The 27,533-nt window shown below is 36.6% G+C and overlaps 1 protein-coding gene across 15 annotated transcripts in view; it reads left to right on the top strand.

Moving 5' to 3' along the window:
• HDAC9 (histone deacetylase 9) overlaps positions 1-27,533 on the top strand; it is a 450,242-nt gene that overhangs the window by 314,177 nt on the left and 108,532 nt on the right. For all 15 annotated transcript variants that reach the window (XM_040681503.2, XM_015281425.4, XM_040681502.1 and 12 more), the window contains 3 exons: positions 3,060-3,180; positions 9,308-9,357; positions 23,467-23,574. In XM_040681503.2, the coding sequence (XP_040537437.1) occupies positions 3,060-3,180; positions 9,308-9,357; positions 23,467-23,574 (279 nt within the window). The remainder of the gene's footprint in view (positions 1-3,059; positions 3,181-9,307; positions 9,358-23,466; positions 23,575-27,533) is intronic.

Raw genomic sequence — 27,533 nt, forward strand, 5'->3', positions numbered from 1 at the left:
TTAGCAAAGAATGACTTGCCCTCTGCTACAGATGTATCACTAGTGAAACCCTTTCAGTTTTGCCCAGAGGAAATATGGTCCACAAGTTCTGTGCTATTTCACCTTTTTCAGTTTTTTTTTTTTTTTTTTTGTGCCTATTTTCTGCTTTTTAGCATACTTTAGGCTTTTGATAATAGCATGGACAGTGAAAATGAGGAAGGATATAAAATAAAAATGGCATGGATAAAAATGTATGTCTAAAGTTATACAAATGCATACGTTATACTGTTGGATAGCTCATGTCAGTGAGAGCCATAAGCAGTTACTCTGAAAAACATAAGTTATATGATTCCAGACACTGGCAACAAAAGTACATTATATATATATATATCCTTAATCCTGACATCACTGTGTAAAAAGGATTGTTAGCAATTATCACAGGTAATTTTTAGTACCACATTTTTTTTGTGTGTGTGGAGCCTTAGACAGTTGGAATTTTAATGTTATTGAAAATGACTTTACCTGCAGGGATAGAGCAAAGGTGGGATGACAGGAGTAAAGAATGAGGAGGTGTGAATACAGTAACAGCACAGACATGTGCTGTGTTTACCCTTCCCTTTTCTCCTGCCAGTTTCAGTGCATAAGTGCTGGCTGGTGCTCAGTGTAGGAGCTAGAGAAGCCTTGGAGAAAGGATGGTACCGGGTTCTGCATGCCCTGGCAGTTCAGCTGTTGGCTGCCCCCCAAGGGTCTCACTGCTGGGAGTAGCTGGGAAATGGCTGTTTCATGCTATTTGGTTTCTTCACTGAGCCTGTTTCTACACAACCTGTTTCTTCCTAGAAAATCTAGCTGACTATATTGGGTAATAGGTATCTGCTCAACAAAATACTGCTCCACTGTGATTCATTTTGGACGTCACTACCAGATCCTACTCTGTTAGTGCAGAGCCATAGGACACCATGCAGCTCCCTGCTACAAGAATAATGGATGGCTGTGGGTCTCTTTATAGTTAAAGTGATACGGCATTTAAGAGCACTTACTTAAAAAAGAGCCAGACAATTAACTGTCTTAAACATATCTTACAGAGTTTTTGTGTAATTTATAGAAAATATACGACCAGACAGTGAGTATTTTACTCCAGGCTCTTTGATGTGACTTTCGTAAAATATCCCTTTACTTCTCTTTCACATTTATGTTAGCTGTTCTAGAGACCAGCCTTCCATTCTTGTTTCATTGTGAAGAACTGAGCATACAGATTATAAAGCAGCTTATTAGAAAGATAGAACTTAATGCGAATGGATGAATAAATAAATTTTACCAGTCTCCTCACCTGTGAAGAAAAAGACTTAATCTGACTCAGAAGAACTGTTATAGGGTGTACTGATCCCATGAAGTAACATGATGTGCTGATTTTGTCTGTGCAACTGTGTGTTTAGAGGATGTGAATATGCTGCTACAAATTCTCATGTGAGACTGGGAGAGGCCTGAATAAATTGGAGATGAAAATAGGGTTTATTAAGTCATTTAGTTCTCGGATCATTCCCTAAAATGTTTTTTTTTCCATTGCTGCATCCAGACAAGTTTTTAACACTACAAGGAATAGGGCTTCCACCATAACCCTGGAAGAACCCTGGAAGGAGGTTTGTTCCACAGTTATCTACATCCAACTCTTATTCCTCATTTGAAAAATAAAAAGCAGCAGAAAAAGCTGCTTAACACAATATAAGCTGGGCTTGATTCCTCTGGTTGCCCCTGGGCAACTCCTTTCTTCCTTACTATGTTTTCTTTAATGTTTATAATATTGCTGTCTTCTCCTAGTAAAGATATTGGTGCTTCCTGATATGCATGAGTGGATGATGGATATAGTAAGAGTGACAGCTTAACCTGTAAAAAAATAGATGTGAGCAATATTTCTGTAAAAGGTTAATCAGTCTAGCAAAAATAAGATGGTCCATTTAGATAACTTCTGTACCTATTTATTTGTAGGCCTTGACAGTCAGGCACATCCACACTCTTTAAGTTGTGAGAGGTTTTGCCCTAGGTGTTAGTAATGACCAGCTCTGCAAACAGTGTCTAAGACCTTAAAAATAGTCTGTTTTCTCTTCTCTTCTGTGTTATCCAATATCAACAGGAAAGATGATCTTGGGACCAGAACTTTGTTGACAGTGCTGTTTATTATGCCTGAATCTGAACAAAATCTGCTTCATGTTGTTATGTTTGCAAAGGCACTTGCACTGGCAAAGAAGTAAATATTTTTATGACAGGCTGTAACTCCAAAAACATACGAGGAACAGATCTCATGAATAGGAAAGTATTTGTTTTATTGTTTCTCCCGTCTTTCCTATCTACCTCCCTTTCTAAAGTGATTGAATGTTTATAATTGATTTATAGAAATAGTCCCACCCTTTCTTTTTTTTTTAACACTGATTTAAATGAGGAGACTACAAGCTGGAGAAACAGTTAAAGAGACAAATCTCACTTATAAAAACATAAGGAAGCAAGCGGGTCAGTATCTGCATCAAGAAGAATGACCCTTAGAGATCAAACATACATTCTAAAAATAAAAATACAGAGAAATATTTTACTTAAGAATGTAAACATTAATTTTCTTCCTCTCTCTGGCCCTCCTTGTGGTGATCATGCTCTCCCAGCACCATAAATTGCAGTAATTACAAAAAAAACATAAATCTGCATTTAGAACATGTCTGCAGCTTACAGGTGTGAATAAGGTTTTGTTCTTTAAACAAGACATTTTCTAGTCAACTCTCTGATTTAAGAAATATCTCACCCTTTGGTTTGTGTTTCTTAAAATAATGTATAGAAGAGTCAGAATCTTTTCTTTCTCTTGTATTTGAAATCCTTTATTAACTCTGATACAACTTAAGCATTTGTGATAAACCACACACACATTTGTTTTTCATATAGCATTACTTTAATAAACAAATCAGTGTCACATTCCTGCATGACACAATTTCAACCCATTATTAATCATACTAAATGTTATTTTGAACCTTTACTTTTTTCTTTTTTTTCCCCTAAATATTGTCAGTGGAATATTGTAGGCCTCTGCTGTTTTCTTTCAGCGAATTCGAGGTCGAAAAGCCAGTCTGGAGGAAATACAGCTGGTTCACTCTGAACATCATTCACTGCTGTATGGCACCAGCCCCCTGAACAGACAGAAGCTGGACCCCAGGAAACTCCTAGGTCTGTACAGGCCTCTATTCTACTGAGAACAGCACATTCCAGCACTGTCATTAGTCATAGCTGGTGTCAGTTTAAAATACTTGGCAAGCAGTGTGACAAAAATTCACTTTTTCCAAATGCATTGCTATGTGGAAGGAGAATGTTACAATGGAAGCCAAATATAGATTAGCAAAATGCACAGGCTGGAAAGCACAAAGAGAAGTTTCTTCTCATTCGCTTCAAAATTGTCAAAGCATTAACACTTTATTGTAATTTGTTCTCCATCAGAGATCGATGGCAATTTTGAACGCAGTTGGTCTTCGATCTCCTTGTTCTCTGCTTTGAAAATGAGAGTTTAAGATACACTTGCTTGTCAGAACTGCTTGTTTGCTGTTCTCACTGTTCTCATTTGCTTTATTTCAATGACTTCAGCCATGCTAAGTGCAGATACCATGCCTGAGTCTTGCTATGAAGTGAACTTTATTTTAATGCCTTCCCACTATTGCAGAATACCATATATTTCTGAATAACAGAGAAAAGAGTTATTAAAATATTAAATGAACCTATGGATATACAGAATACCATAAAACTGCCAAGATTTTCATATCAAATATCTTCACGAACAACCAATGCTCATCATATGCTTCCATAGTAGAGAAGTAAGGTTAAACTGGCCACTGTCATGACTGGAGCAAGAAACAGAGCCTCTTACCACACCTGCTACAGAGGATGTAAAAGGAAACACAAGTAGAGCATTTTGGAAATAATCTGTGAGTGAAATCCTATCTTTTCTATCCCTGCACACAAGATGAATACACATAGTCTGCTATTTTTAATACACGCATCCTAAAATGTGGAGAGTTGCCTAAATGTAATAAAATTCAACCCAAACAAACACAATACTAGCCATCAAAATAAATTGCTGTTTTAGTTTTATTAATACTTAGCAATTATTTTGCTTTGGAAAGAGTTCTTTCCATAAGGTAGACTGTGGCTTCAGTGAGTCAATAAAGGAGATAGGAAAAATGTAATGATCACAGTAACATCTAAGTTTATACACCTTTGACAAAACAAAATATAAGATAAAAAAATAATTACAACATGATAGGTTCTCAGAGGCTATAATTTTCAAGGTAGGAAATTCCCACTAAAAATAAATAAATAAATAAGAACTAAATTCCTGCAACATGAAGAATTGGAAACATTTGATTTGGGTTCATCAACATTGTCAAAATGTTCCATCTTGATAGAGTCAAGCATTTCATTTAGATTTTTTATTATTATTATTTTTATTCATTTCATTTTAATTTTTACATTATTTAATATAACATACATTTATATGAAGTCTTGTTATTTTGGACTGTTATATGGGATGCAGTGTGTAGTTTCAGTTATGGAGTAAAAAAAGTAATGGACCCAGGTATTCTTGCTGTGTTTCTACCTATGTATACAGAATGCAGAGAGCTCTGTTTACTTAATCTCAAAAATCCATTTATTTGTTCACAGTTCTTTGCTCAACACTCTTTGCCTTTGTCATTTGTTACTCAGTCTAAAACACTGACTCTTTGAGTTTATATCGAGATCACACTCCCAGCATATATCCCGAGTGTATCTTTGGCTGAATGCCCTTTTCTGTCTCTGTAGGATGTTTTCTTGCTGCCTCTTGCATGGCCTTTTACCAAGACAATGGTCAATTAAACACCCTTCCTACATGCTTTTGCATGTGTCTGTTTTTTTGGCTGGAAACTCTAACCATTTAAGCTTTCATACTCCTATTTAAAATAACTTAATTATCTTTTACATTTTTCCAAAATGCAGTGTGACTGTTCCATCTTTCATTGTCCTCAGTTAAGTGTGGTTGAACCTAACCAATGCTGACATTAAAATTAATATCTTGGTACAGTACAAAACTTCAAAATTATGTGTAGTGAAGGAGAAAAGTCTAAAGGAAATGTTTCTCATCAAAAATGTCATCAATAACATCATCTCATAACTTTCCCATTTCAATTAAAGTGTTTTTTTTTTTTCCCCACAGAAATTGTTCCATCAGATTATGGCTTTGCATTCTAATGAAAAGGGTTTTGTTCCTTCCCTTACTCGTCTGTGCACCGAAAAAATAGTCACACTTAGTTCTCCATTTAACCCTCAGAAAAATATTTGTCCCCTGTCCCTGATCAGAAGAGGACATTTGCATTTTCTGAAGGTCTTTTCTTGCTCATAAAGTTTCTATATCTTTTAAAATTGAAAAGAAAAACCTGAAGGAATAAAATTTATCGAATGACTAGAACTGGAAATGTGCTACCTGTCAATAAGTGCTGATTTCTCTCTTAAGGAAAACTACTCAGTTCTGGAAGGCTGCGAAGTAAAACAGCTGTGAACTACTGAAATCAGTGAGAATTGTGCACATAGATATCGTTCACATATTATTTGTGCTTTCAGAGTATAAACTGTCTCAAACTCCTGGCTTTATTTCTCTGAATCAGGGGTTGCAAAAGCAGCTATTGCAAATGATTGCTTCAATTTTTACACTATCATGCAGTTTAGCTTTTAACTGATCGTATTTCACCGTGGTGTGTTAAACAACATGTTATGTTGCATTATATTTTCTTGACGTGAATGAAACTAATATGGAGACTGCATGTCACATCACATTATGGTTTCATGTGACAGAATACAATCTTTCATACCTCTCTGAATGAGCTCAAGGGCAGAACAGTTACCAAACGTGTCTTAAAAATTTGATTGCTTTTTACCTCTTTGACCATAATTAATAAAGTGTTTCTAAAAATCAAGTTTCCTACGATCACAAGTTTTTAAAAGTGGGAAATACTCTGTCAACACATCACTGACAGTGGGGCAATATTTAAAGTACAACTAAAGGATGCATTTATAGAGCATCTATGCAATTGCACTTACTTCCTTAGAAAAAAATGTCTTCATTCTTAAAGGATGATACTAGAAGCAAGTAGATTCCTCAAACTGACTCTTTACTAAATGGTGCCTTTTAACAAGTAAATACATTTTTATTGGATTTTTTGTTGTTGGTGGTGGTGGTGGTGGGTTTTTTTTGGGGGGGGGGGTGTGTTTGGGTTGGGGTTTTTTGTGTGCTTTTATTTATTTATTTATTTATTTCCAGAAAGGGATCGTTTTCCCATTACTGTTCTTGCTCATCCGACTCTTGGACCTGAATTTCAAATCTCATAAGTGCTATTGGCTTCTACAGGGGCTTCCTGCTTCACCACCCAGTTTGCCTAGCCAGCTCCTACTGCCTTTGTGGGTTGACATTTTTGAGTACAATATTTCTATCTCTACCTGTGAATTTTTGTGGTGAATCTTCTCTAGATCTTTCTTGTCAAGTGATTTGTTTGTGACTGCAAACTCTGACATGCTACGAAGCCATCTGTTTTTTACATAAGTCACTCTGAAATTAATGCTTTCTATTTATTTTGATGGAAATTAGGACAGATACAAAGACCACAATAAAACTACTGGATAGAGTGAATTCTCAGCTACGAAACACTATTTTTCAACCTATTCATCTCTACTAGCCATGCATTTTCCTCCAGCGATGTGCAAGAATTTGCATGCCATGGTCATCAAAGTCTGCGTGGTGTTCAGAACATGGCTTGTTTTTCACATCACTGTCACTACTGCTGAAATGCATTACCCACCACCTCACTGTGCTCACATCCACAGTTTGGTCTCCATAAATGTTCAGCAAGGATCAGTGAATGTCAGTGGGTGATTTTTTTTGTGCACAGAGGAATTCAGTTCCACACTTTGCTTCATACCCACTTCTACATCAGATGCCATTTTGTCAGACTGCCCCTCTGCTGCCATCTCTCGCATGGCAACAACACATAACAGAACGTTGGAAGGTTCATCTTCTAGTGCTGTAGCACCCCCATTTGCCTCTGATGCTGTGGGCCAAAATAATAAAATAAGAAGTATTACTTTTGGAGTAGTCCTCGTCTATTAAAGTATCTTTCTATCTATGTCTACTTTCTATTATTGTTTTATTCTGGATGTATCCTAGGTAAGAAAGGGTGGCACAGGGAAATATCTACTATTTGCCAAATTCAGCTGCAGCAACAACTCCAAGCATGATGGAAAATTCTCACAATTCATCTTCAGGGTTTGCTTTTTACTACTGATTTTCATTTTTGGAGAAGTGTTATGAGCTCCTTTCTTTCTTAAAGGATAGCCAAGTGATGTCTCTCTCTGTCTGTCTTAGTGGAGTCTTTCCCAAAGTTCTTTTAATAAAATCTTGATGTTTTTCTTATTTTGCAAATTCTGTCTTCAGCTTTTTTGCTCTTGTACAATACTAAGTTAGTATCCTGGCAAATTTCTTGATAAACTGAAAGGGCTTTATGATTGTTTTTCTCTGTTTTCATGCTATCTGTTGATTGATTTTAGTGTCTTTCCTCACCATCTGCTTTTCTATTTCCACTTTGTGTTTGTTGTTTTTAATAGTGTTTACCATGTACAATGTGCCCTGCTGCACAGAGATAAATGAGAATTCATCTGTTCTCTCTTATGCAATGGAATTTAAGAAAAAAGTCTAGTCATTCAATATTCTGAAAACACCTCCTTTTATCTCAAATTTCAGTCTGTGTTTCTATTAACATCTCCTGTCACTTTAGCAGCGCTAATTTTTTAGTTAGCTGCTCAAGACTTTTTGATCTTCCCCATAGCAAAAAGTGAAAAACTGCTGCTCACATTGGTCCCTGGATCTGCTTAGCAAGAGGTCTGGAAAATCCTTCCATACCTCTGCTCTGACAGTCTTTGTCAGTAAACATTTCCTTGTGTGTCTGAGGCCATTAGGACTCGCAGTATGAGAACTCTGCATAGCTGCTGCACCTGCATTTCTCCTGGTAGCTCCACAGGAGGTTTTGTTTCGCTTCTCTAGCACGCTGCAAACTGATCAAAGGCCTCTAGTCGGTTAAAAATGCATCTTGGATTTTACTCAAAGCGTAAAGCACTTTCTTCATCTCAGACCTTTCAGTCTGGTCTCCCATACTTCAAAGATGATGGCTTATAATTGTCTTTATACATTTCATTGGCACCTGCTAAACATGAGTAACTGCAGTGTTTGCCCCTTCCATAACAATGGGTGGCTCCTCTTGGTAACCTGAGTGATTCACTATCTAACGCTTCCTCCATATGGCAAAGCCACAAAGCCAGTTCTGTGATAGCCAGTTCCACAGCTGCTTTAGGATCAGATTACATACTTGAATAAGAACTGCTCCAAATTCTGAGATCCTTACCCAGCTTCAAGATAGTTCTTATCAAGAGAAACAATGAGTTTAGTGGTTCAAAAAAAGAAAATGTGAACAAATAAAAAGTGATTATAATTATTAGCTTTATCACATTATCTGTAAAGCATAATAAGCTAGAAATTAGATTCTAAAACCTATTCAGTTTATGTTCCCTTTGGTACAATGTCTACACTGAGTACTACTGACATAAATAATGAAAAAGATATTTCACGTTATGTTTTAAAATATTAAAACACAATAATAATAATAATAATAATAAAAACATTAAAATATCCATTAATGGAATGTAAAAAATCAGACCCACATTTGAATAGCCAGGAAGATGAAGACAGCAGTTTTCAAAGGAGAAACTTTTTGGAGAGCTGAATTTAAGAAATAGTCACCAGTTGCATGTGAAGCTTAATGAGGTTCCCTCTGTTGTCAGTGAAAAGAAACAGACACTTCTCAAGTACAATTCATCTCATCAGTCATCCAGGCTGGGGAGAAGTGCCTACCTCACTCTACTGGCTGTGGAATAAACTGAGATGAGTAGTGTAGGCAAGCTGCTTATCTTTTCAGCAGCTAAAGATACCAGGTTGACTACTATCCCTAGTTCAGAGTGATTTGCTGTGAAGTTGAGTTCATTACTTACACACTCCTTTGAAACTATCGCTTACCAATCTTAGGATTTGTCACTGTTGCAAAAAAGTAATTTATATGTCCCATGGCTGATTTGCTTTTGAGGTATTAATGAAGTCCTTTATTTTCATTATGTGATGCCTAAATTCAGAAATCAGAACTACAGTAGTGATTGCTGTTTCAGTATTTAAATGATTTTTTGATAATTGATACTTATTGTTTCTTTCTTTTTTTTTTTCTTTGATATATAGGAAGCGTGTCTCAAAAACTCTTTTCCTTGCTGCCTTGTGGGGGACTTGGGGTAAGTAGATGTTTGGTTGTTTCTTTCAAGAGGGGCAGCACACAACAAATGTATTAATTCATAAATTCCATAGCAATGTTTTACTAACAATTCAAATTCACAAGAAGTTGATAAATCTAGAGAGGAATCCTTGGATATTATCTTACTGTTTTCAAAGACATGACTAAAATACATTGCAATAAGCATATGAAACAGGTAGGAACATCTTTTGTGGAAATGTGTACACAATTTCTTACTTGTCCTATTTTTTTTTTTTTCGCGTGTGATCTTTTTTTGAGAAAAGTAACATAGGTGCAATTGCTTCCAGCAGAATGAAATTTGATGAAGCTGCTTCATGTATTGCTGAAAAGTAAACATAGCTTTGCATTGCTCAGAGAGCGGGAAAAAATGTACCAGATCACCAGAACATATTCATTCTGAAATACAGGTGTTGAGTATTAGTATTTAATGGGCAAAAATTTATAGATAAGAATGTGTTGAAACAGTAGGTAAGCAATTCATCCAAATTATTGAAAACTTTTAGAAGGGAGAATTTCTACTGATCTTGGTGTCATGCTCATACTATATTCAAGGGAAGATAATAGCAGGACAAATCCTTTTTCATGTACAGGTCGTTCAGGTTTTTTGTTTTTTTTTTTTCCTCCTTTCATTCTTTTTTCACCCACACAGCAGTTTTCCATGCACCTAGTTCAGCTCGGTGCGTTATTTACTAATGTCAGTGATATCAAAATGCTGATATTACTCTGTGTGGATGGGCTGTCTGAGTGATGCATATATGCTTCAGGTTTTTGGGTTTTTTTGCTCTTTCTCGGTACTCAGGAATACAGCCATAATCTCTGGAATGAAATCAGAGCTATAGATCAACTTCCAATACAAATTTCTAATATTTTATTTTCTTTTATCCTTCACAAAGGGTGAGTTCCATGCCATAGTAATCTCGCTTATAGTCTCTTTTTTCTTTTTTATAATGAGATACTCAACAAATAAAATATACGTTGTAAGATTTTAACACCAAACAATAATAATTCCATTTGAGTTTTCAGTATTTCATAATGTTTGAGGATTTCTTTACAGCGAGTTACGGAGAATGAAAGGTCCGGGAACTGGTAATCAATCAAGTTCCTTTACTGTGGATTTAGTCTTGCTAAGGATTCTGACCAAAATCTGGAACTTGGTGGTTAACAACTTGCTATATTTGAAACTTGGTGATCATTCCTTTGTATGGATTACCTAATGTTACACGTAGTCATGTAGACATGCTTGTATACATGCACCTCTGTGCATTTCTGTATACACAGATGCATGCACACATGCTTGTGTACACAAATTTCTCTATTAAAAAAAGGTGAAATTAATTGTCATCGAGGTTTTTTTTTTGTTTTGTTTTGTTGTTTTTTTTTACTGTTCCTGCAGAAATCAAGATGTTTAGAGAGGCTTAAACAAGAGATGAATGATGTTATGAAAGAATTTTGTTCAGACTTCTGAGCAAAGAGAAGCTGCTGCAAAATTTCATGACAATTCTTTTTGAGGGCTTTGGAAAATAAACTGGACTGTGGTATGCTTTGAAAATAAAACTATAAAAGGTTTTTCTACAAAAAGTTATTGAGACATTGGTGAGTTAGTACTAAAATATCATAAACAGAAATGGAGTTTGAAATCCTTTGAAATCCTTTTAGTAATGAAAGTGTGTTGCCCACTGTAAAGAAAACACAAGATAGTAATGCTCAGCATAAATTAGCTTTTTAAACACTTAAATTTATCTGTACTTTCTTGAGTCTTTTTGCTTTATTTCTGATTTAGAATCATGGAAAATGGATTAAAGAAGCTATTGTAGAAATGGATCCTTTATTTATATTTTTCTAGTTGGTTTCCCTTTCTACATATTATTATTGTCAGCCTTGCTGTGGGCCTCTTAAAGAAATGGGTTGTGACCTTTTTCAAGGTAAATAATCAGATTAGGAGCTCTCTTTCAGTGATATTTAGCTGTCTGTTGGTTAAGATGAGCTCTGGGAAAGGGAGCTGCTTCAAGCTGTCTGGAAAGCAATTCTTATATTTACTTTCAAAAAAGATAGTAGAAAGAAAGAAGAAGTATTTCTATTTAGTGCTTTTCAACTTAGCTGAGGGTTATGAAGCAGTAATCAGTGTGTGAAAGCCATAGTTCATGCAAAGACTGTGAGGAGGCATAGAATCATTTAATTTTTTTCTTCTATGTATTTTTTTTTCTTTGCTTGCTTAATTGGTTATTTGTTTACTAAATAGGACAGTGAGAAAGGTTATTACAAAAATAAGAAAAAGACCTTAGTTCTTGAAGAATACTGTATAGCTTTCTCTTGATTGAGTGCTCTTTGATTCTATTGTCTTCAGAGATACGGGAACCTTGCTGACTGTTATTAGGCAGCCTTTCTATTATCAGATAGATGTGTGGTTAAACTACTCACACAGGAGATGTTCCCATCTACGATTATTTCTCTTCTCTGCCAGGTTGTATTTAATATCAGAGTTCCCATTTCTTAAGGAATGTTGTTCTTACTGAGGAGATCATAAATTGTTTCTGGGTGGGGACCCTCACACCACAGTAAAGCTGCGCCACTGTTGAAAGGAGCACTGGGCCAATAAGACAGAGCACAGGAAGGAGCAAAGGCCATGTGCCTAAGTATATAATCTACCTGTCATACATTTATAAAGTGAAGCCCTAGCACCTCTTTCACAAAGCTTATATATTTCACATGAAACAATCATGTTGACAAAATGTGAGCTGCTCTTGGAATAAGGACTGGAATTTAAGACTTCATAGGCATTACAGGCAAAATGAGCCAATGGGCAATAAATATTATTGGCATGAACTTGGGATGGCTTGCATTGTCCTGACAGGACTTAAAGGTGCAACTAACCTCCTCAAGCCTAAATTCCACTATATTGTTGATTTTGTTGTCATCTCTGTCTGTTCTAATAGCACTAATAAATTGCAGCCAAGATGAGGGATCCTCTTTTTTGGATTTTGCAATTGCAGAAAAAGAAAACTTTATCAAGAATTTTGAATTTTCTCCACAAAAAAGTTCTGATATTTTGGAGTGCTCTTCCATTGCAGTTCTGAGTCATTTGCATCAATGCAAAATACATGTAAAGCTACTGCTTACTGATTCAGTAAAGAATTTTCATCTCTATGTATATATTTTCAAGTAGTGATAGTGACTAATTAAGTCAGAGTCAGTGGTGAATTTTACTTGGTAAATGCCAGGATTTCTGACAAAAAAGAAAAGAAAAGAATGAATGAGAGACAGAACAACTAATAAATATCTCCCTATCCAAGAACCCAAAGATGACTCATACTGACAGCCAAAGCGAACAGATCTAACATACATATAGAAAAAAAAGGAAGCCTATACCTGACCTCCTAATTTTACCCATAAGAGGTTTTCTTTCAATGACAGTTCATTTTTCATCACAGAGCTATCTAGAGTCATCAAGACATCTGCTGAAGTATCAGACTTCCCTTTTTGCAGTAATGTTTTTAATTCTTTTTTTTTTTCTTTTCAATTTTAGCATTGTGACAGGCTTAATTGTTGCTAAAGAGTTCTAATACTGGGGGGTGTGATTCCTTATGCTAAAGAGACACTATCAGCTCTACAGCCAATGTTTCTAATAACAGATAGATTCTTGTAGCTTGTCAGAGGTTTGGAATGTGGAAAGGTTTTCAGGAGGTGGGTAAATTGCAGGTGAAATGGCTGAATGGGGAGAACAATCACAAATTACTTTCTGGTCCTGCAAATTATCAGACAATGTCATATTTTTTCTTCTGTGAACAGCCACTAGAGATATAACTGATCATTTGATCAGTGCATCCATCTATTGCAATTCCTCCCCTTCTGTTCTGCTGCGAAAATGACAAAAAAAGAAGCAGAAATCTACTTTTAATGGGAGCAAGTTTCATCTCTTTGCCTCAGTCTGTCACTAAAAATAGTGATTGTTTTCCTGCCTGTTTGACCTGCTGCTGTGTGAAGAAATCTTGAAGTCATTTCTCAGCCATATTTTTTTGCCTAGCTGATCGGCAAAAAAAAAACCCACAAAAGCAAAGAAGAGTGGGCTTTTATGATAATGTCATCATCGGCTCCCAGCTTCAAACACTTCTGCGGCTTTTGAATTGTCATTTATAACTTGGAACTGAACCGACCCATAATTCCCTTGATGCATTTAGAGAAATTGATAACAGACTGCTTCTTTTATGGCTCAGAGGAGGCAACTCCAATCACATCACTATTGGCAGTCAATATTATTTTCTGACATGGTTGTAAAAGTATAAAGGGGCTTATGGCATTTGTTTAGATGAGGAATGGGCTCTCAAGCTGTGCTGGGGTTTATGGGTCCAGATTACTGACTAGCAAAGGGAATATGATGTTTGCAAACAGGATATGATTTTATTTAAGTTTGGGTTTCATACGTTGTTCCCTGGGGATTACTCTGCAGACAGAAGAGAATTTCACTTTTATCATATGAAATTGGGCAGTTATCCAATCCTCCCCTCCTTTCTCCCCCTCAAAGACACTGCTCCAAACCTGTAATGTGTAAAGTCAGATTTCTAAATTGCAAGAGGAGGAGATGGGAAAGAATACCACCCTGTAAGAAATTAGACTTTCACAGAATAAATCTTTAGTGAGCTTAACAGTGTTGTTCATGAGCTAAATACTGAGCTATTTGAGTGGCTAAGAATGGCTTGTACATATTAGGAAAGTCCATTGCATTTCCTTTAATTTTGATGTTGTCGTAGTAAAAGAGAAGAGATTTTCTGCTAGGATAAGCTGGTCTTGTTTCATTTCTGGAGTACAGCTTAATTCTTGCATACCAGAAAAGAATTTGGCCTGTAACGATTAAGAAAAGAAATTTAAAACTATGAAATCTCTCTACTCTTTTCCAAATTCTACAAAATATTCATAGCATCTCTCTAAATATTATGAATGTTGATTTTCTCCCTGGTATTCCTTGCTGCAGTAGTTGTACAGTACTGCTTTTTGTCCTGACCACACAGGAAGAAATGAAAGAAGAAAGGCAAGATCTCAATAGTGCACAACTTTAATAAGTCAACCAGGGAACAAATTGTTTTCTTCTGCTTCTCATTCTTACTGTGTGCAGGAAGATTTCTCAGCCTTTAAATGTTATAACTTTTAATTCCTCTTATAGGTATTAATTATATCAACCTGGTGCTATCACTGTGGTACCACAGCATACAAATTAAGAAAGTCTGTGTGGTAGTATTGACTCTTTTTTCGGATATTTTAGGCTTCAGGCGATTTGAGGTTCTCTTCTCAGATCTGTACCCAAAGCTGGCTTTAATAAAATCAGACTCGCTATGGTTTGTGCATTCAAATTAAATGTCACCTCCACGTAGGTGTTACAATTAATGTGTGTCCTTCCCCTGTATCCCAGACTGTACCAAAATAGGCATAGTCCTGTCATGATATCAACGAAAAATAAGTCTGTTTCCTTGGACTCATAGGTACACAGTTTTGATTGTGTGCTGTTTTCTGCAGAAGACATCAAAATACGTAGTCACAAAGGCCATCCTGATGCCACCACAATGTTCAAAGTACAGTGCAAGTGGGTATGGAAATGCAATGAGGGCTGGAGGTTTGTCGTCTCAGAGCATTCAGGGTACTGCATGTTTGGTCACTCAGTGCTGTTCCAGACAAATGAATTTAGGCTGGCCATAGGACAGGGCAATAGTGTGTAATGTACTCCCAGCTGCTCTGGTATGCATTTTTGACCCCTGTCAATTCTGACAATGCATAACAACCATTTACCTACTTCAGTTGAGAATATTAAGGCATGATTGTGAAGACTCACTAGTTTGGCTACATGTACATAATTTCAGACAAATTACTGAAACCCTCAAAATGAGAGCCTGTCCATCCTTGCTTACACACGTACTCACTAGAAAACCATGGGTGACACTAGATCAGGACTCAGTTTACCTAAGAAGTGAAGATCTAGCTGGAGGAACTCAGTTCTTTCCATTAACAGGGATGTTAAGCAACTAAATTTCTAATTTTAGACACATTACTTTTAGAAGAAAAAGGATAAACATGATCTGACTGATCAGAGGAGGAAATAATTAGATACTCTTTTGTAAGTGAGGCGCAGAGACTTAATCTGCTCATCTGGAACATGCAATGGTATCTCTGTCAGAGAGGACAGGCAGAATCTAGCATATCAATATGGTGCCCATAACTAAAGGAAACAATTTCATCAGACTTTGTCCTGTTTTTGTCCTTTCATGGCAAAGAGATGGCCCTGTGCCACAGAACTTGATGCTTAGATTAGTGAGAGGTGGAACTGTTCAACTGAGAGGCATAGTTCTCTGACATTGCTGCAGGCAGGTCTATTTTAGAAATGTCCCAATCTGCTTTGACTTTCAGCAGTGAAGGTTGGAAGCTCAGAGGTGGTAATCTGCCAGCTCTGGCACTAAAGCTAATCTCATCAAGCACAAGATTTGATTCCTTAGTTATTATTTTTTTTTAAATAGAAGATCACTTTTCCTTGATAGTAGATCAGATTCAAGCCCTCTTATTTGCTGGGCTTCTTTGTATGTACATATCTGTATATGTATTTTAAGTGTACACAGTGGAATAGCATTACATGCAATAGCTTTGTATACAAATTCAATCTCTCCAGACTTAATCATGTACTCATAGATTTGCTGGAAATCTGGTAAATAAAATAGCATTCACATTCACCTTTAAAAAGCACACCATGTGTTTACTGATTGGATTTAGCTCTCAAAACAGACATAAAGGCTCTCTGTAAAGGAAATACTCATGTGCTACTTGTCTTAATAATCACCAGGTTCTAATAGAGCTCCACGGTGTCCTTTGGCAGAAAGATAATCTATGTCCAAGAAGAAAGCTGAAATATCATATACTGCTTAAATGTGCTCAGGCCATTTTTTTTTTTTTAATACAGCTTGAATTTGGCACATCAAACTTATTATTTCTGTAATTGTATGCATTACAACTGGTCATACGTTGTTTTATCTGTTTCCCGATGAACCCTCTGGAAACTGCAAGATCAAACATAAGATGGCAATTGCACAAGCATTTTCACACACTAATCCATTAAAAACTAAAACAAATGTCAAGTTAAATTAATTGAGTACTCAGGGCTAGGTCTGTAAGTGCAGTAACATTTTTACAAGCATCTGGTGATGTATGCCACGTATCTGAGACTTGAATCTGGACCTAAGTGTTTTATTTATGAGTTTTTTCTAAAAACAAGTTCTAATCCACATCTAATCCATGCTATCCTCCCTCCATTCCCCCTACCAATGATCCACACATCACCATTTTGCTAAGGTTTTTAGATCCTTGTGGGTATTTAATGTGTGCTGTGTGAACCAGAGATTCTGAATGCTTCAGACGTTTAGGAGGCTGACTGAATCAAACTATTTTGTCAAAAGAGATCATTGCATTCCAGTTTTAGTTTGACTTATCTCCATTATTATTCTCATTTTGAATACAAAGGATTTAATTTTTAATACAAATATCACATATTTACTTGACATTTTGCAAACATTCTCATGAATTCCTGTTGTATGGAAATAGGAGCAGTGCATTTATTTTAACAGTGGCTAAGCACCACCATTAATAACCATGCAAGGAATTCAATTTTTAATTTCTGCTTAGAAAAGTTTTGCTAGTATTTTCAGAGATTTGGTTTTGATCTATAAGTTTATATGGTTATATATATAAGTTTACATAGTTATCATTATAAATTAGATCACTATTGGCAGGTAAAACTTGAAAATGCTATAAATCCAACATATAGTAGATACAGGTACAGTCAGCATTCCTTTTTCCTGTACTGAAAGAGGGTTTGAGGTCAGATTTAACAGCCTCTAAAATTCTTTTTAAAAGTCATTTTCCATTAATATTATTGCTGATAAATCTTCTACTGAATTACTCAAACACAGCAGAAAGGCCAATGCAAACTAAATGAATTCCACCTTTTTTTCAAGCAATGGCTTTTGAAGATCCATGAATTATTCAAGCAGAAGGGTCTAAAGATTGCATCCCTTCCACAATTTGTTTGTAAATCACATTCGAAGACAAGAAAGTGTGAAAAATTGATATTGTGAATACTCTCTATGGCAAGTAGTTTAGATTAAAGCAGTTAGAAAAGCCTTTGACAGAACAAGTCTATGATACAGCTGTAAAGAAACAGTAAAAATAAAGGAAGCTCTCAGTACATATTTTTTCTAAAGTAGCCCACTGTTCCTGTAAGTGGGATTTATGGAAGAGACGTCAGCCATACAAAATCTTTCTTCTTTGTTCCTTACTGAGAGATGTGGCTGACAGGCCATTCATTAGAGGTTGTTCCTTGGAGATGATGTGCACACCTTCGCTTCTTTAGTCATGGTGAGATGAAACAGCAGCTGAGAAGCACACTGAGGACCTTTTGCTTCTTAGTGGAAACCACGGAGGTGATGAATGAGCACTAGTACATCTGTAGGAGCAGGAAGTGAGAGCTATGAGTGTGGCACCTGGGAAGCTGCACTGCTCATGGTCACAAGCAAAGTGTTCCAAACTTACGTGCTGGCGTTCAGTGGCACCAGATCTCTCCAAGAACATCAGAGTGCTGGCAGTAAGAGCAAAATGCCACACACAAACTTGAGAGGTTGCAACACTTTAGGAAAATATTTCATTTCTATTTTCGTGCCAGAGAAATGAAAAAAATCAGAGATGGAAACATGTTTGCTCTGGCGTGAGTGAAAGATTGTGAGACTGGATTCTTTTAAAACTAAAACAAAGGAATTTGCTCTCCAGTGCACAGGTTTTATTCAGTTGTAGTATCACTGAAGAGGTCTGGGCTCCCCCAGATTGTTCTCTCAGAGGGTTTGACTAGTTCATTTACTGGAAGTAGCCACAATGTTGTTATCTGCATAGGTTTTATTTACTTCCTATTTTATAACCAGTTATATCAAAGGACAGCATTTTTTAAGTAGTAGTTTCTCCATATTCATCTTGAAATATTTCAACAGAAATGCATATTGAATTAAATTCCATCTAAGAATAGTTGAGCCCAACCTTTGCTCTTTGAAGAAAAGGGAAGCAATAATTTTTAACTACTGTGAAGAAGTGCTGCTTTTCACCTGTTTTGTGCAGAGCATTGTACATGTAGCACAAAGTCACCTCTCTCACTGGTCACAATTTCCACATGCAGGGAGATGACAGATCACATTTTTGAACCTTTCTTGGAGAATAAGGAGTGTATCTCTGACAAGGCCATGTGGTAACTCTTGGAGGACTGGTTTTCATTTTTATGATGGCAACAGCTGTGCAGAGAATAGAGGACAGGGTGAGAGATGTATTTTTAAATTCCTTTTAGGAATGAAATCAGAATTCCATTGTGGAAGCTGTATTTGTGTTAAATCACACATGGTATGTGATAGAGAAATCAAACTCTAGGATTCTGTGTCAGAATCTATCCCAGAGTTATAGCTTTGGCTCTCTTATATTGCCACTTAGTTATTAGTGAAGGTGTATTTAAGATAGCTTCAGAGTTTACTGTTAGTTATTTAAAGAATATAACTCTCAAAGACGAATAAGACACATGGTGTGAAAAATTGCAGGGTTTGTCAGACTGTCAGCAGCAAACCTGGTCAGCAGAACTGTGATACAGTGACCATTAAACAGGTCCTGAGAGGCTTCTGGAAGAAGAACAACTAAAACAGAGGATGAGGAATGCAGTTTCTCTAGCAGGGGAAAGGAGAGATAAAACAAAAGACAGTTATAAGAATGTTGTGGAATTGTTAATGCCATTTTTTTGCCTCTCTAAAGTTTGAGGTAAAAGAAAGAGCAAGATATGTAACATTTCAAATTTTAGCCATGGGGATTTCTAAAAGGCTCTCATGTGTACTCCCTCAGAAGTATTTTGATGTCCTTCCTCTTCATCTTCACACAATCTGAACAACATGTAAGGAGTTTTAACTTCCAAACTTTATAGTCAGTCTGTTTTAATATAAAAAATTCCAGTCCTGAAGTGGTACAGAACAAACTTTCTATCTGTTTCAACATCTCAGGTGTTTCTTAGATTGTTTTCAGTATGCTTTAAGTCTTCATTGTGAAAGTCAACTTATCATACTGATACTTCTTGCGGGAAACATTCATAATTAGCTGTTTTTTGCTTTTAGGAGGTTTGTTTGTTTGTTTGTTTGTTTGCTTGTTTTTGTGGGTGTTTTTTTTATTTTTATTTTCATTTATTTACTTTTTTTTTTTTTTTTTTTTTTGTGGAGAGCAGGGAATTTCTGCACACTGTGCTTGAAACACAAGTTGCATTCAGTCAGAAAAAGTTACCTACATTTCTTTTCACTTAAGTCATTCACTTCCTCTTTAATGCCTCCATATCCACTTCAGGGACAGGTAGCTTAATTTCTATCATCTGTAGCTTTACAGAGTATTAACTTTGCTACTCATGCCAATGATTGAGCTATACTACATGTGCTTGAAAAAGCCTACACCCTGCACTGCTCATTCAGGAAACCCAGAGTGAAGTAAACCCATATGTGTGTTTAAAAGTTTAGTGTTCAGATAGAGCTTGTGTTTTCTGGCTCTTGCTGATATCATGCCCAATACATCTTTGAAGAGCTGCAGTAGTGATAGGATTTTTGATAACAGAATGTATGCCCTGTTCATTCTTTTCTTCTGGCAATGTGATGCTTTGAAAAAACATTCTTTTTCATTTTGGTTAGATGTTAAGATTATTTCCCTGTTCTGTTAATTTTTACAAGGATTCTTAAAGTAAAATAATCCATGTAATTAAGCAGAAAAAAATGTTTAGTTTCTCTGTTGGAATTCAGCTACAAATGCAGTATTTTCTGTTTTGAGGTTTTTGATTTGTTTTTTTTTTTAATTTTTTATTTTTGAAAGTTCTAAAACATAGAATCAAAAGTGAGATTAATATTTTACTAAATTCTTAGGCTGCACCAAATACAAAACAAAACAAAAATAAGTGTCTATTGAATTTCATCAGATTTTTTAATAGATTATGATTTAGAAAAATCACATTTGTCATGCATATTTTGCAGCAAGATAGATTTTTAGATAAATCTGGTCTATACATGAAGGGGAACCAGAAATCACTAATCTGATATCCTTTCCTTATATGAGATGCAAGTATCTCAACTCACATGAATAAAGAAAGGCATGTCTAGATGGATTTTACATTGCTATATTTCATATACAGCTTGACCATTAGGCCAGATAGTAGTTGTAATTTTAATGGGTTCGCCACATATGTCATTGTATTTCAACAGCAAGTTACAAAGTAAACACTGAATGGTGTTAAAAGGAAATCTCTATTTAAGCTCCTGAAATATCTGGGGCAATACATAGCACTAATAGAGATATAAAATGGAGTGGGATGGTATTTTCCAGTCGTGACGGCTGAAGTGTTGGCTGTACGATGAAAGCTTTTCTGAACTTTTTAATAAGCTGTTCTTTACGGGACATTCCTCAGAAATTCAATCTGAATTTTGCACGAACATGAAAAGAATATGACATCCAAGTTTATAATAATGTACATTTTCAGGGTAATTACATTCATATCTGCATGTTGCTTAACTTATAATATTATAACCCTGTACTAAGATATGCAGCTTCCGTTGGCTACCTTTGGCTTTGCAAGTTTAGTTCTTGTTATATGCATCACGCCCAAGAGATCAGCTAAAGTATCCTAAATTTCCTGTGCAGATTCAAGTTCTGAAAATTTCTCAGGAAATTCTGGTTTGTTTTTTGGTTGCCAATTCAGTCCAGGTACAATTAAGTAGCACTCGTTCCAAAAGTCTGAGCAAAATTGTGCACTGGAAGATATTTGGCCTTTACTGTCCTGGTTCAGTCTCCTCACACTCAGCTGAAAGCAGAACATGATAAATGCCATATCTCAGCCAATACTCGGTGTTCAGTGGTTGGAGAAACTGCCGTCTCATGTGTCAGAGCAGACAACTGTCTTGAAGGGTGGGTACTCTCAAGCTGTGGTTACAATTTTAACTTAATCGGCCTTCCTGGAAATGAATCATAGTCCCTTTGAGGACACAGGCTCTTGCTCGTGCCCTAGTTTACCGAGCAACTGCCACTGAATCATTTTCATCAGCCACTCCTTCATGTTATCCTTAATTTGTTAGCCATAAAAATGGCAAGACAATTCTCCTTCCCCGACCTCTTGTTGATATTTCTTTATTTAAAGTACTGCACTGTATTTTTCAAACTTTATTATGGCTTGATTAAATTGATTTAACCAGTGACCTCTACTTATTTATTTCCTTATTTGTTTTAAAAATAAAAATTGATTTCAGAGTTGTTTTAAAGTAGCAGAGAGAAAACCTGGAGTTCTACCTAATTTTAAATATGTCATGATTTTTTTTACTATTTGATTTCTTTATTTCTTGCTGTAGTTTCCTGAGTTACCTACTGATCTCTGTCTCAATCTAATAACAACAAATATAATAAATCAACACATATCAAGCTAATGATGCTTAATTGTGTTTGTACAACATTTTGAGATTCTCGGTTGAGAACACAATGTGCTGTTGTTATTGTTATTCTGAACTTTGCAATGTGTGAAGCCCATGATTTTTATTCAGGCCCACTGTGAACATGAACTATTTTCATTAGTTCTGCTGCATGCACACAAAATTGATCAAAATGACAGAAAACTCAGGTCCAGTAAATTGAAAAAAAAGATTGTTTTAGTAGCTTGAAATATAATATCGTTGTAACAGTAATGGTGAAAACATTTGGCAAGTGTAGAGAAGATCAAGCTGCTTTCTGTTTCAAATGACTAATCAGAGAATTTCTCAGAACCTCCACAGTTGAGGAGCAGTCGCATCCATTTTCAAGCTCTTGATTTCTTCCTTTATTTCCTTCTTTTTTTTTTTTTTTTCCTATATTTCTTTTTAAGGAAATTAGGAACAGAAGCTGATGGTTCAAACTGAAAACATGTCTCAGTGTAATTGGAAGTTGTCCAAATAGCATCTGCCACAGTATTTTGTCTATGCCTAAACGTTTTTCTTTTCATGATAAATTTGTGCAGTATGATACAACCAAATGCACTTCTCATGGAGCATCAAGGAAGTCTGGCTGCCTCTTTAGATAATTTTTTCAGACTGTTTCACACCATCACGTCAGCTTGGCATAATATCATAGAAAGGATATGCAACATTTCATCTATACTTTGGTGGTTGTTTCAGCAAATCAATAGTTACTAAAAATAGATTTAATAAGTAAAATGTTGGGATTCTCATTGAAGCTGTAGAGCAAAGGTGCTTAGCTGTATCTGTGAGTTTTTCTTTATATTTTGTGTTTGAAACATCTTTATAGTGTTTTATCTTTATATAATGTTCATGTAAAGTTTTACAGTGACACTTTCTTGTTTAGCATGCATATGTGAGAATTTTCTCTGCTTTAACTAACAACACTTATCTGTTATTAAGTGTGACCTACAGCCTTTCAGTCAAAACTCAGCCATCCATCAAAACTTGAAATATATCATTTTAATTCCATTTTATTCTTTTGTCCATGGGAAGAGTAACTAGCAAAATTAATAAGCAGTGATTTCAATCATTTAAAAATGATGCCTGCTTGGATCAGAAAGACGAGAGATCTTACTGCTTCTTTTAAACCACATAATGATCCAGGCCACCAGCCAGTTTCTGGTGGCACACTTTTCTGGGACAGTGGTGCTCATTGCAGTGGGATGCAATGTCCCTCACCAGCAGTCCTGTCCCCTCCAGCATGAGGACTCTGCACAGGGCGTCTGCTGGCCGGTGAGCAGGCCAGGCCCGGCCAATGTAACGCTGTTTGTAATAAGAAATCTAAACAGGGAATGGCAGTGAGGCATGACAGGAATGTGTTTCCATTGGAGAAGCCCGTGCAGAGAAAAAGCACAAGCAAAGCCATGTCCAGAAGGCCTTTCAGCTGGCCCGGATGGAAGACTGATGTTATTATACATGGGCTGTCACGCTGCCAGCCCTCCCTCATGGGTTTGTTTTCTCTCATGCTCTCCTTCTCCCTCTCCCTCTCCCTCTCTTCCCTGCCCTCCTCTCGGGGCTGGCTGTTTGCTCAGGTGGACAGTGACACCGTTTGGAACGAGCTGCACTCGGCCGGGGCGGCACGCATGGCGGTTGGCTGTGTCATCGAGCTGGCAGCCCGCGTGGCCTCCAGGGAGCTGAAGGTGAGGTCTGGGCCACACGGTGGGTGGGAGGCAGGGAGGGCAGCGGGGCTGAAGGCAGACCTTGTTTGCCTGCTCCACTCTTCTGGGCCACGGGAGAACTGAAAAGATGGCCACCAAGGTGTGGCAGCCCTAGTGGCTCCTTGAAGCTGCTGGTGGGACTCATCAGGGTCTCTTATTGCCCTTGATGCTCTGAAATAGCATTGTTCTCTTCAGAGTGCAGGGTTCTGCAGCCCAAGGTGAAGATACTCATTGTGTGCATGTAGCTGACAAGTTGCTGTGGATCTGCCTTTTGAAGTGATTTTGTTTTAAATATGACTTAGTCACGTGCCTGACCTCAGGATACCACCCAGAGAGAGGAGAAGCAATCAGTGGGTGAGCAGGTTGTGGGGGAAGAGGGATGCTGTTGACGAGGAGAGTAATGATCCAGAATACACCTTCCCTGTGGCAGCTCCATGCTGACTGCCCTTCGTTGTTCTTCCAGGCTGCCTCCTTGTCCCTATCTCCTTTCTGTACGATCTGCAAAGAATGATGTACGAAATCCAAATTAACCCCAGTCTAAACAATTTATAAAAGTTCCAGACCTGACGGACTTTGACATTTTATTTGGTATTTTAACGGCCCTATTTAAAGGTACACCATATGCAGCCTGAATGCAGTCTTGCCCCAATAAACATTGTTGGAGCTAACATGTCTCCTTAATGAAACTGTTTGTACTCTTTCCAGTCTAAACACTAATGGATTCAGTCCTGTTTCCCAAATAAATATTTTAGAATTAGCATTATAAAATGATTTTTTAAAATTCCAATATGAGATGAAACTTGGGTATTTGCTTCCTCTATATGTCTCATTTCAGTCAAAATATATTAGCTACATATCACATGAGAGTTACATATGTTTATGTGTATTTACAAATAGAATATATACGTATGTAAAAGAGCATTCAGTTGAAACACAGCAATATATCCGTGATCCAGTCAAACATGATTACTAAACTTTTGTGTTCAGATACTAAAATCATTAGGCAGGTGCTGCACCAACTCTGTATAAATTTTGAATTCTCAGATCAAGGAGAGGGTACATCAGTATGGGATCCTGTTATGTATCTTCTTTGATTATAGGGAGTTCATCCTCATTAAACTTTCATAACTCACTTGGATTCAGAACACAACTCATAGCAAATTATTCCCATTCAATGGCACTAATGAAAATTTCTAACCGATTTTTACAGTTGGTGACTGTAGGGCATATGGCAGTCTTTAAGATGATATACAGCAAGTTTTGATTAGAGTTAAAGAGATGTGCCCTGAATGTAGTTGGCATGAGCAGGACTGGTGCAGAGTCTTTACTGCTTATCTCTTACTGCCTTTGTGGTGTCTTTCCAAGGTATGATTGCTCTTGATTGTTTATCTGTGTGAGGGACAGCTGAAACAAATCAACCATCATCCACTGTGAGACCTTGGTTGCTAATGGAATTGCAACAATCTCTAAATAAATACTTTAAATTTAATACTAATTTGTTGTTTACTGCAAAAATATTGTTGGTCCTGAATAGAATCTTTGTCTGCAGTGGTGAGAACTAGAATAGTCTTATGCAAAGAGAAAAGATATGCCAAGTAGTTGCTTTACCCCAAATCATCAGGAAAAGAGGAATAGAAGAGGTCTGCTATGCAAGTGAGTTGGGCGTACTCATGCTATTCTGGGTATACTCATGCCATTCCTAATTGGTATTTATCTATCCTGCTTCTATACTTCCAGCATGAAACTCGATGACTTAGGTGCCAGTGTGTTTGTTGACTCTCTGAACTAACAATCCACATGTGTTATTTATAATTTACAGTGAAAGAAACCCATGGAAAAGTTATTAAGGACTGACTGACACCACTGATACTGACATGAGCTATTTTGACAGAGTCCTATGTTTGCTTTGTCACTGCTTACAAACCTGAGTTTTGCTCAGACAAGATGGCCTCTGCAACATCATATGGCAAACTGCATTAAGGACTTTTTTTTCAGTGTATTCTGGAACTTTGTACTTGGTATCCAGGTTTCAGTTAGCTGTGAGATTTTAGCTTCACAGATGTTCTAATCTATTTTTAGGATAACTTTAAATGTTACTTTTCCATCTTGCTGCCATTATTTGTCTAGAAATATACATATTGCACAGATCATCTATTTCTAGTACAACGAAAATGCCAATTCTTTAGCATACTTGTGAAGATCTGAGGGGAAGTAAATGAAGCTCTCTGCTTCTATGCACATTCATTGAGCAAATATGCATGTGAAGCAACCTTCTGGAGCCTGTACTGTAAGCACTGAGTGGGAGGATTAAGCTGTGATGGGAATCCGGAAAGATCTACCACATTTTCAGAATCTTTGAATGACAAAAAAATGCCTTCCAGTATTGTGCGTAAACTGTAACAGCTCTGCAGCATGTAAACAGCAAGATGATAGCAGTAGAGAAACTAACAGCAGTGCTGTTAGTTTTTGCTTGGAAGTTTATCGCCATGGATTGTTATCAGATGGTGCGCTGTCAGTTTGATGTCATCTTAAGAAGAAAAGTAAATTATGAGACAGGACACACAGACTTGTTCTGGAATCCCACAGTTCCCTGAGAAGTGCTCCATGTCCTGTAGTTCACAGCATCAGACTTAAAATACACAGCAGGTACTTCCCACAGGACAATGCTTCAGACAGCAGTAGAGGAGGCAGTGGATTATCTCTCTGCTCACTGCACTGTAGAATGAGGTCCACCATGAATACCTTCCTCCAAAAGAGCGATGGCAATATTGGGTAACCTTAGAGTAAAACCTTCTAGCTTAGACAAAGTCTGAGTAAAGAAGCCTCAGGAATGAGAAACTGATGAATCCATTTAAAAACTGCTGTTTTGATGTAAGAACTTTCAAATTTGTCAATGTAGTTGTGTATAAGCTGCTCAAATATTTGTTACTGCTAGATGTATCAACATATATATATATTTTAGAAGATTAATAAGAATTTCCTAAAATAAAAATGAAATAGTATTTTATTTTATGGATATATAAGCAGTCAAATTTAAATGAACAAAAAGGGTTTACAATATTGGAGACAAATATCCTCTCAGCCAAGATTATAGAAAGTTACAAACAAACTACACTATATTGACTGGTGTAAGACATATAAAGTCCATTTCAGGAAGGAAAGGACTTTTCCATGCTTACTCTACAGTCTCTGCTGATGTGCTGCTAAGAAAAATAGTGAGACTACAAAATCAATTATGCAAGTATACAGAATAACTGAGGGATTCATTGAACATTCAGACAGGAGTCAAACTCATACTCAAGACAAATATTCTGAATTTCCTGAGAATACCAGGCCCATTTTCTCTTCTCAGAACTGCAGCATTTTGTTCATCTAATTTGTAAAGAGTTCAATAACTTACCCAAACAGAGTTGGAGTTCTTTTCACTGTAGTTCAAACCCCCTGAAAGACATCAGCTTTCATCAGTCTTCCTGACTAATGGGGAAAACATCAACGACAGTGCTAAGGATGTAAAACAACAGAGTTTTTAAATGAAGACAACTTGTCCCTTCTCTGGGGAGTCTTAATTCTGGATTGTTTTTATTTATTTACATCAGGTTGGTAAAACTACCCATCAAAATCAAGGATTAAGGAAGTTGGTTCAATAACATAATGAACACTCGTTAAGGTCAACTGAATACAACTTTGAGATAATGTTTAAACTCATTTTTCATGAGTTTGTTTGTATGTGTGATAAACACCATATTGGCAGTATTGCTATATGATGATATGAGCTTAAAGACTGCATGAAGATTGACCTTTTTCAAACTTTTTCAAAGAGTATATCTAATAAAACCCACTCTGCACAATTGGAAATCAATTTCCATTAGAATGGGCAACTCATTTCTGAAATGAAATCTGCAGTCTCAGATATCCTCATTCAGTAGCACTATAAACTGGAA

Source organism: Gallus gallus, chromosome 2 (genome assembly GCF_016699485.2).
Source record: "Gallus gallus isolate bGalGal1 chromosome 2, bGalGal1.mat.broiler.GRCg7b, whole genome shotgun sequence".
NCBI classification, from domain to species: domain Eukaryota; kingdom Metazoa; phylum Chordata; class Aves; order Galliformes; family Phasianidae; genus Gallus; species Gallus gallus.